This window comes from Rhodamnia argentea, chromosome 6, assembly GCF_020921035.1.
Source record: "Rhodamnia argentea isolate NSW1041297 chromosome 6, ASM2092103v1, whole genome shotgun sequence".
NCBI classification, from domain to species: domain Eukaryota; kingdom Viridiplantae; phylum Streptophyta; class Magnoliopsida; order Myrtales; family Myrtaceae; genus Rhodamnia; species Rhodamnia argentea.
Window position 1 is genome coordinate 4,279,054 of NC_063155.1, and position 11,165 is coordinate 4,290,218.

Below are 11,165 nucleotides of genomic sequence, written 5' to 3' on the forward strand. Positions count from 1 at the left end.
CATTTGACGGCTCTAAGCGGGACAGACATGAGGGCAAGAGATGAGCCCGGAGGGAGATGGGGCCATGACAATGCACGGTGGGATGAGCGGTGGCATAACGAGCATTGGTGATATATCTAGATTCCGTTCGATATGTACACTCATAGTTAAAACGTTTCGATTCAATTCTGAGCTTCGGAAAAGAATGTTACCCCTAATTAACGTCTCTGCTTATTAAGCGTGAAACAACAATTGTATACAGAGAGGAGCCATCTAAGATCAAGAAAAATATTTTGTTATGCATCACGTTGTCAGCAATGCCATGCTCAATTATATCTCGTGCATTTCGTGGGGAACTTTATAAATCATGTCACTGAGAGCAACCCAGCACTTGAAAGCCAATTTAGGAAGATATGGACGACCTCTCACCGCACCAATCAATTTATTTTAAATTAAGAGGGGCGTTTATTTCATGAAAAATAAATAATTTAAAAAACATATATTTTTGTAAATAGGATCGCTTATATTTCTTATAGAAATTAATGAACAACAATTATTTTTATTGTTTATGAAAATATTTAAACATAAATTATTATCAATAACAAAAAGAAAAACATTGAATAATTATTTCAGGAGATTGAAAAATATTTTCTAAATTATTTATTTTTTTCGAAATAAAAAGAGCTTAAACTTAAAAATAAATAATAAAAGAACTAATCTCTAGCCGACGACTAGTGCAGTCGCATTCAAGTTTAGGATACCTAGAAATTGACCAAAAGTCGTCCTACCTTTAGTTAAACCACAATGCAAAGCGTCTTTCTAAGAAAGATCTCACGTTTTAGAAACAATTCAATCTACCCTAGTCAGTTTCCACTCACTTAGCATAAAGAAATGGTACATTGCAATCTTTTCCCTCAAAAGCATGAAGCTCGTGGAACCCAGAACCTCCTTTCCTGTAAGGGGCCACAAACATCATGGAAAACATCATTATGAACACAAAGATTTCACGTTTGGCGTGGAAATCTTCTTTGGACATGTTCCGCTAAAGCAGGGCACGTAACATCGTACATACTTTAAGAAAATGATTCAAAGAACTATCCACATACAAGTGCGGGGGCGCATTCACACCAACCGGAGAACACAAATATGCGAGAGAGAGATGATCGGTTCTTACATCCGAAAGAATAATAACATTTCATCGTCCGAATGTGAACAGTTGAGATTGGGGGGCAAAAACCACCTAAAACAATGCTTGCCCCATATATAATGGAGATTGCAGAGCCCTCGAATTCCCATGGTTGTCCCGTTCCTAGATCTATACTAGCTTTGTAAAAGGACTTCTAATTCCCAGAGATCTTCGGGGGAACCTAAATAGCGACCTATGGAGAGCTGTCACTGTAAATCAATAATTCTAGTTCCATAAGGGAAAGAAAGGGAAAAAGAAAAGAAAAGGGGGATTATAAAGGTGGCACTTTCACTTCAACGGATTTATCATTTTGAGTCTGTTGCCGAGGATAACCTGTTTTTCAAGTCATCAAGCTCCTTTTCTTGCTGTTTCTTCAGATAACCTTGAGCAGTCGAAGTTACTATCTTGATGAAGAAGTTCAGGAGCATAAGCCATACAATGCTGTTCCATACCGAAGCAAATGACAAATCCCATTTCTTCACCTGCAAAGCTTACAACCCTGTAAGTTGCAACAAGATGCAGAGAGAGAGAGAGAGAGTTTACAGAATTGAATACTGAATCTTTTCATCAAAAGAGGCCATACCTTCACATGTGAGGGCACAGGAGTTGGTGTTATGAGATAGTTATCTCTGACAGCATTGAGCTTGGGCATGAGGTTAGGAAGGACAGAAGCAAGACCAGGGATAAAGCTAAGGGCCCAAATCAACTCATTCTCGATCCAATTAAGAAGTTGATTGTTGCAAACTGATATGATAAAAACCGTCTGCGGAAGATGAAGGATCAAAGATAGAATCTCATCTAGTATCAACACATAAAGACATTGATGACATCTGGAAACATTGTGAATATTGTTTACATCTTATTAATAAGTTGATTGTTGCAAAGACATATAGCCACAACAAAAAATGCAAACCATGCTCAAAACTAGAGAAATCCTAGGCAGGAAATGAGGAAGCTCTGTTCTTGAAAAAAGCACACATTGAATGGATAGACAGCCTGAAAGAGCACAGTTAAAAAGATTCCACACACCTGAATGTGAGTTTTGATAACAGCCTTTCCAATCAATGTAGCAAGAAAAAACTCCCAAAATGGAATCCCAAACTGTCCGCACATGATGCCAGCAAGGTCAAAGAGAGGATTTGGTACCTAAACAAATAGCCAGACAAGCAAAATTTAAGCAGCTGTTACATAAGAGGCTCAAGTCACTACATCAGGGAACGTAGTAGTAGTAGCACAAGTAGATAGATTGATAATTTGATGATGCTTGAAAAATTCCCACGGAAGTAGAGATCATAACAATCAAAAGATGATTGGCTATAAAATGTTTACAGATCTTCTCTGTCAGGTAATCCTACATCACACCGACCATTCTCCAGAGTTTTCTAAAAGACCATGCCATTACTAAACTAGCTAGTGAATGTCATGCGATCCCGCACTTAACCTGCTAATGTCAGTCATTTTTTCGCATTAGAAAAATCATGCCCCCCTCCCCTCTAGATTATCACAATGGCAAGAATCCTCACTTAAACGAAATGCATATAAAATGAGGTCACATTGCAACAACTTGTAACACCACTAGAACAGAATACAGATGTGTCAAGTTCAATGAGATACGTAGATAATTCAGATTCCATGATAAGATTGTACCCAAATAGGAGAAATTGACTATGAAAAGTGAAATCACAAGGAGTTGAACTAACCGAGGCAAGCACTAAAATTGTGAGGAAATTCAAGTGTTGAGAGTGTGAAAGGAACCAGCGTTTGATTTGTCCAAGGTAACGGGCTATAAATCCAGCATCTTCACTGTTGGAACCACCCAATTCTTCCATGGCATCTATTCTGCTTCCTGACAGCTGTGCTGCAAACATTTTCAAATTTGTTTGAACTCGTACTACTATGGAATAATACTTTAACCACAAGAACTGTTACCATTTGGCCAACCTAATAAAGGATCAACACTACGTGATCATCAAGTTTTCCTAACAAAACTAATGGCAAGTGGTATTCAGTAGTTAAAAAAAAAAGAGTGACTCTACATAACTCAGAGGATTTCAGCTCTTTCAATCAGTACTGAAAAATTCTAGAAATCAGATAAGATGGAATGGTCGCCTATTGCATGCACAATCAACAATTTATTAGGTTGGTTTTACTTCCTCAACAGTAACCACCAAGTCGTTGAGGGCATCAAATGACAAGCTTCAGTCCTGGTTAAATAAATAGCTAAACTGAACTTTGTAGGGTAAAATATTCTTAAAAACTATAACATTAATGAGTCCACACACCTGCCCTTGATATAAAATATGGAGGAAGCTCTCCAAGTGCAGTACCGATTCCCCACAAGACAGCCTCTACCTGGACCTGTGGTAAAATGCTGCTGACGGGAACCCGCAAACCATGAACAGACGTAAACATAGCAGGTCCAAATTCAGAGCAATCCTTGTCAAGCCAAGAAGGAGCCCTTTTCAGTTGTATCGTATCATAAGGAGCAGTTTTCAGATCAATTCTCCCACATTGCATTGCTTTAAAGGTGAACAGAGCAATATGAGGACCAAGATATAGGACAAAAGTGTGCAAACCAGATCCTGAAAAACAAAAAAAGGAGCAGGTATCAGAAGAAAAGCAGGCAAAATGCACCAGTCATCTTTGTCTGACATATGAAACGGTTATTGTAATGAGAGTTATCGAGCCATAGGATGAGGTACAACCAAGTCAATTATGTCTTATATAAATAGAGCAGGCACAAAGTAGAAATGGTCAAAAAGCTAATCAAACAAAATGGACAGCAATGCCCAAATATTGTCCAAGCAGCAAGAGGTGATTTTAACTACCAAATACGTTCCCAAACAACCACATGTTTTGATTTTAAGATGTCTCAAACAAAAAGTTAAAGGCATGATAACTCATCAACAAATGCTTGATCACTTCACAAGTGTGACCTTCAACAAGAAAACACCCCACCTGCACTCTAAGACATGCAGGTATGGTGTAGAGCCCTTGTGTAGATGTATAACCATTGACCAATAGAAAACCAAACGAAACCGACAATCTTAATTTGGTGACATTGACATCTCGGCATACTTGTGCCCTATGGCTACTGCTCCTTTTCTTAAGGGACTCACCATAATCGAACTCAATGTCATCCTGATACAGGTCATGGGAAGGGTGAAAACCAGTCACAAACCCATAAGAATCTTTTCTAAATCAAACAATGCAGAGCTATACAGGATCCTTTATAGGGCATGCCTCTCAGATAATCCCAAAATCTCCAGACTCATCCATCTTAAATCCAGAATACATGGCTCAGAAAACATTTCTTGTTATCTGGGATTTGTTCTTCAAGGATGCAGAGGATAACTCGAAACATTCTGTAAGCATACAGCTGGAACTTTATATATCCAAATCTTTACCATATCCAACTTAGACTTCTCATGAAGGCATCCTCTGATCCATTAAGTTCCAAGATATAACAATACAATGGAGTTCTTTAACATAAGGCAAAGCTATAGTGATGATTACAAGGAATGCTTGAGGACCACTGACAATATATCATGATACACATGCCCCAGCGGGATCAGCTCTTACAAGACTTCATCACTCATATCAGATCACATCTGATGCATGTATGACTCTCCAAGTGTCAAAAAGGATATGCTTGTTTGAAAAAACAAACAAAGAAAGAAAAGAACACCTAGCATCATTTCTGGAACTACCACCACAACAATGAGCTTTGACTTAGAACCCAAAAATTCTCCCGTCACAACTACTCCCCCCACCCCTTCTCCCAGCCCTGCCACCACCACCAACGACAAAATATATAAAATACCATGAGCACTCAATAGAAGAACAAAAGAAAAATGCAAAGGAGTGGGAGAAAACAGAAGCAGGAAACTCTCACATCTCAAATACGTAAATAAATCCTTAACCATAAGAAAGTGATATCAAATCTTCGATGAAGTACAAACAATCTCTCATGCAATATCCTGCGAGGAAATTAAACACCTAAAACTGTTCTTCCCAAATGTTTCCTTTTCCTTTACCAGGGACTCTTAGCAACAATGTTTTGCATCAGACAAGCTTTCTTTCCGGGTTTTTAAGGGGAACCCAATGGAACACATTTTCTCCAAGTAAACTTTCCTTACCCAAACCAATTGAAGATGCTACACCAAGTGCTATCCACCATAAGCCAAACCGAATATATTCAGAGAGCTCCTCGACATGCTGCATACACAAAGAAGAAAAACTCCAAAATTAGAAAGAATAAATAGTAGCCATGGAGAATTCCTGCTACATAACGTAAAAAGAGGAGGAAAACAAACAGGAGTGGCGAGCGAAGAAAGCTGATATGGGCAGAATTTGAATTCTAAAAATGAACTCCAAAATTACTGGTTGTGGCAGACCCAAAGAGAGACACGTCAAAGCCGTCATATGTTGGAGCCAAGTGCCTCTTTATCAAACATAAGCAGACAAACATATACACAACGAACACGAACATGACACCACAGAGGAACTAACTACAAGTAGTTACCTTGTCATGGGGGCCATCAAAAGTCACAAGCAGAACTCCAAGAGCCACTGCCACAGTACTTAAAAGCATAAGCCAACCACCTCTTCTGAGAAGATAAAACATTGATCTTTGAACATATTGGATTACAGCCAAAGTAAAGAACTTCAATGTTTTGAAGGGCTGTGCTGATAGTGTCAAGTTCTCCAGATCATGCTGATGCTTCTGTTGGAGTCCTGAAAAAAGTACCATTCTTATTTTAATTTGGGAGGCATCACAGTTTAACCTGTTAGAGTATAGGAGCCTCAAAAGATACCACTAAGAGAATTTTGAGGGCGAAAAAGTTCTACAAACATCCTGGTCAACTGCAAAGACAATTTTCACCAACATAAGCTAATATTTTCTAGTACTTCCAACGGAAAATCTAGTCGAAAAAAAAAAAGAACCGCCAGACTTTTTTCCCTTTAACTGCTTGATTTTTTTGCTATCAAACATTTACTTCTAAAATGCCATTTTCTTTTTGCTTCCCCATGTATAATCTTCTCAAAACACCTTATTAGCTTTGGAACCACGAGAAATAGAAGCACTGAATAATGCATCATCAATTCTTTCCAAACAACCACTAGTCTATGAAGGAAAGAATTGAAAAAGAAGTGCACAACCTATGTACGTCAGGAAACACAAAACTTCCCCACAAGGATATCAATTTCTTACAAAGTTTCGTCATCACAGACCATTCCTAAAAGAACTACCAGCCCAAAGGATTTGTATTACATCGTTCACCATCTACTTTATTGTTACAATCGATCATTGAACAGTGATGACAGGTTCAAGAAGTTCCTTGGTTTATCTTCTCCCTTCTAGATCTACAATAACCTTCCACATGTCTTCTTAGGCCTCTATTGGCTCTTTATCACTAAGTCACATTTCCCACCAGACCATCTTGTGATTAGCACATTACTTTTATACACTACCTTCACATTTTGCTATTGGTTTAGCTGCAACTGGAGCAACATTAGCTTTTATTCTCAAATCTTTTTTGCTCACTGAAGCAGCTCCATAAAGACCATACAAATACTTCAGCATGCAAGAAAACTTCCAAAGTGAGAACAACAATGCAAAGTCAATGATACCCATCCCGCTGCTGAGATGCTCAGTTGACTCGTTAATCTTGATTGGAATATGGCTTATTAAAAGATTCGTGCATAAGGCTAAGGAAATTTGGAAGAACTAATGCGAATGGGTGTAAGCTTGGCTGCTCAGAAACACCCAGTGCTGACCACACTGAGAGACCCGTAAGCGCAGGTAACGCCAGTTGATGAAGTGGCATTAAGCATCCCTAGCGGTACGAAAAGAGAGGTCGTGATGAGCACCTCATCTAAGATTTCACAAGACTCCACTCACAAATTATAAGACAAAAGCAAGAAGGTTAATAACAAGTGCGTAGCGACAGAGCACGTTTCCCATATACCGTGGCTAATAGCTATACTCAACATTCAAAATATCCAATTACACAGACTCCCCAAAGTTAAGTCATCTGTATAACCCGGAGGAAGGAAGATGCAATCGAATCTCCGTTCATCTTAGGAAAACATGCTCTGCGTATCCAAATCGAGGAGGATCGATCGTGACCGCTTGATTAACATCAAACCCACTTTAACATTCCAGAAAAAGCAACGCCTATTCAATAAAATTCACATGTCCGATTCATACACAATCTCCACGGGAGATCCAGAAATTCCCGAGCTCACGGACTCCCTTCAGAGCTTTCGCACATAAAATAAAAAATTAAAAAAAAATTCCCTCCGAGGATTCAGCAAACGAAACAAGAACGTGAATCAGAAAGCGAAGAAGCACGCCGCCGCAAACGAACAACATTGCGAAAAAAAAAAAGGATTAGAAGCTTGCCCGCGATAGACAAATCCATGGGTTGAGACGAAGCGCCTCCTACGCCGGACCCCATTCTGCCGCCGCCGCGCCCCCACACCCGCACCCGCCGCGATCAGAACCTCCCTCTCCCGAACTCGATCGAATCCCGCGCGCGTTCCCGTCGATTCATCAAATGGCGCCGCCGCGAAATCGGCAACACGCGGGGGAGCCTGAGAACGGAGCGAATTTGGGTTCCCGCAAAAGGGTCGCGAGGCGTCGTGGATCTAAAGGAAGCGAAGGCGTTGGAGAGGAGCTACTGAAGATCTGCTGCCAATGGACTCTCCCTCTCTCCTCTCCCCCTCTCTCCTCTCCCGGCGTGAAGAATCTAAATTTCAGATTTCTTGTATTTGCCTTTGTAGTTTGTGCTTAGCTTTCTCTGTTGTTGTTTTTTTCCTTTTTTCTTTTTCTTTTTTGCTTTCGATGTCTTTCCGTTTTCGGTTTTTTACAGGAACGCCCCCGAGTTTTCGTCCTCGTGGTCTCGAAATTCGTTCACGTTTAAAATACTGCTTTTTCCTGTTTATAAATCTTTTCGATATTTCCCTGCTGTTTTTAGCCGAATATAGTTTTCCAATTTCTAGGATTATTATCGCGAAAATCCATAACCTTATAGGCCGTGATAAATTTATCTCAAATTAATATTTGAAGCATCGAAAACCCCAAACCGGTACGGTTGCGATTGATTTAGCCTCGTTAATTTTCGTTAAATTTTACATCTCAAATTGCTAAGTTGAATGATACATGGCGGTTGACGGGTGTATCGGCTTGGGGTTTTTACCTACCGATTATCATATGTGGGATTTTTTGTGGAATTAACCCAATTTAACGGAAACTAACCGATGGTAAATTTATCACAGATATACCAATTTTTTATGGTCAAAAAATTAATTTTGAATAAATTTATCACCAATGGATATTTTTGGATTCTTGTGGTATTTACCCTAATTTTTACTAGCATCGATAGTTGTTATGGTATCTCAATTTTGGCTAACTTCGGTCGCGCTATGCTAAGTTTATGCATTTTAAAGTTTTGAAAAAAAATCACTATTTGTCTGAAGACCAATTCCTTATGGAATATCTTAAGAAATATCTATTTGTACCTTCACTTCAATAAATTTGTAGAGTGAAAAAAGTATCGGGGATTTTTCGGAGGTGAATCTTTTTTACTCGTGGGATAAAAAATTGAAATTAGGTTAGTAAATAGATACGACCATGGTCACTCAAGTCGAGCTTGCAGCGATGGCAGCCAAATCTAGATCGAGCTGCAAGGGGAGGGTTAGGGCTGCACCAAAGAGGGGGTCGACGGCCGTGACGATGGCGGCGGAGTATGGGGTCACAGCGGGGCCAAAGGCGCTGCGCGGTGGAGGAGAAACGGCGATGCGTGGATAACAAAGGTTAAGGATTGTGGGACAATTTTTGGGGGCGATGATTTGCAAAAAGGAGTTTATTTGGTGGTTTCTTAATAGGAGCTCTATCTAGAGGTAGCAAACTAAAATTCTACAAGGATAATGATTATTCAAACTTCCAATTTGTCAAAAGTAAGACCTCAACTACGAATAAATTACTAATAACACTTATTTTGTATGATCAAACAAAAGAGAAAGTCACCACAAGTCCGTAAATTACTATCGAATATGGAATCAAGTCCTTAAAAACTTTTAATTCGTTCAATATAATCCATCAATACATAATAAAGTCGAATTGATCCTTTGGTGCCATTCACAATGGCTTATTATATCTATAACAGCGAAAGTATAAGCTCATTTTGAGTTGTATCGGGTTGATGTTCCTTCATTAAAAGACTAAGTAGTTTCATAAGGACCAGAAACGATATCGGAGAACGCTAAAAAATTATGAGATTGGTGGGGCTCTTGGCCCTTAATTGGAGCAAATATGGGTTTGATTAGAAAAGTTATGCAACCCTCAAGGACGTGATTAGAGAAAGTTAACAAAATCAAGGACTTAATTGGAACAAAAGTGTAATTTCAAACTCACCAATCTCATCAAGAAAAAGACGTATCTAAATCTTTATCCGAATGTCGACGATGACACCGCACGTGAAATAATTCAATGTTTGAATCAATGGTTAGGATAGTTGCCGCCTTGTCAGTGGCCAATTTGGAAAGTCCCTCTAAAATCGATCGCTCTCTTGTTACCGAAATTTCACATTCGAAATTTTGTTCGAATTATATACCGATTTCGACATACTTTCCTAACAATTTTCCTAGCAAGCTCGATCAAAAATAGTCAAAACTATTCGGCTGGAGCAATAGATACTTTGTTTGGAAGCAGCTTTTAGCAGGCCAGTCAATTTGAGAGCACTGTGAAATTGCCGTGAAATAGAGTTAGCATAAACCCCATAAGTTGAAGGAATGGAGGATAAGATGAGAAAAAGTTGATGATAGTTTAGCATCAATCATGGTGGAGAATCTTCAATGCTCAAGTTACAAAGGCCTGCCATAAATCCCAAAGTGGCATAAGACAATCCTTAGAGAATAATGGGAGGGGTTAAATTCTCAAGGACAAGGAATATCCATTCTCAAAATTCATTGGGCCCACAATTTTTATTTTTATTTTTTGGATTTAGTCAAGTCCTTGAATTTCCAACAATTTCTTATGTCATCATCTATTAACAAGAAAAATCCAAAATATTATTCTCCTTGTGTAATAATTACACCCTCATCATAAACAAAATGGAAAATTTTAAATAAGGTATGAAGCTCTTTCATTTTCTCAAATAAGGGAATGAATTAAACATTGTTTCAAATAAAATCCTAAAGTGCTCTAATTGTTTCAAAGAATGGCTTGATCAAGAACATTCTCGTCATTTACCATTTTTTGTTTTTCCTTTTTTTTTTCATTTTTCTATTTTTTTCTTTTTTTATATGTTTTGAGCATTTCAGGCCTTTATTTGAAACAAGTTCTACTTCGGGTCCTTCTTTAAGGAAAAAAGGGCACTTTGGACCCTTATTTGAAAATTTTCTTAAACAGAAAATGTTTTTCTCAAATCATTTTTCCATATGCTTCGAGCCATATATGAAAGAAAAATAAAGTATGCACTATCAGTGTAAATAAAAGTCAGACAAACGGCCTTGTTCATAATTGATTTGAGTCTCAAATCATATCGAATTACATTGACAATGTAAGTTATAATTAGTTTTGAATTAATCAGACCATGTGTGGGGTAATATTTAATGGTAGTGAGACTAAGGATGTGTTTGTTTCGTGGAAAATTAATTATTTGAAAATATTTTCTTCAAAATGATCGATTATATCGTTTGCAAAAATGAATCAATGAATTTTTTTCATTGTTCACGAAAATATTTAGATGTAAACTATTCTCATTAATAAAAGCATGTCCTTGAACTATTATTTCAAGCGATCATTTTTAAAAAAATATTCTTCAAATCATTCATTTTTTAAAATTTCGAGTTCACGTTAGTTTAAGGAGGACACATCAACATTTTACACATCCTTAATCGACAAGTTCAATGTTCTCAAATAACACTGCAATAAATAATTTAACAAATGTAAATCTGGAAGTTCCAAATTATGGGAAAAGTCCAAACAGAA

At 38.1% G+C, this 11,165-nt stretch overlaps 1 protein-coding gene across 3 annotated transcripts; it reads right to left on the reverse strand.

Moving 5' to 3' along the window:
- Positions 1–1,082: 1,082 nt before the first annotated feature.
- Positions 1,083–7,905, reverse strand: LOC115744823 (vacuole membrane protein KMS1-like). Of its 3 annotated transcripts, none has more exons than XM_048280921.1 (10): positions 7,724–7,905; positions 7,575–7,684; positions 5,691–5,902; positions 5,305–5,383; positions 3,448–3,747; positions 2,866–3,023; positions 2,195–2,311; positions 1,749–1,928; positions 1,499–1,647; positions 1,083–1,358 (listed from the first exon to the last, which is right to left on the reverse strand). In XM_048280921.1, exons 2-10 carry the CDS (start codon positions 7,627–7,629, stop codon positions 1,295–1,297), a joined length of 1,314 nt encoding a protein of 437 aa, XP_048136878.1. In that variant the 5' UTR covers positions 7,630–7,684; positions 7,724–7,905; the 3' UTR covers positions 1,083–1,294. The 3 variants fall into 3 exon arrangements, with proteins under 3 accessions (XP_048136878.1, XP_048136879.1, XP_030536065.1); XM_048280922.1 differs by having other exon boundaries at positions 1,083–1,368; XM_030680205.2 differs by having other exon boundaries at positions 1,083–1,647; positions 7,724–7,904.
- Between the last annotated feature and the right edge of the window lie 3,260 nt (positions 7,906–11,165).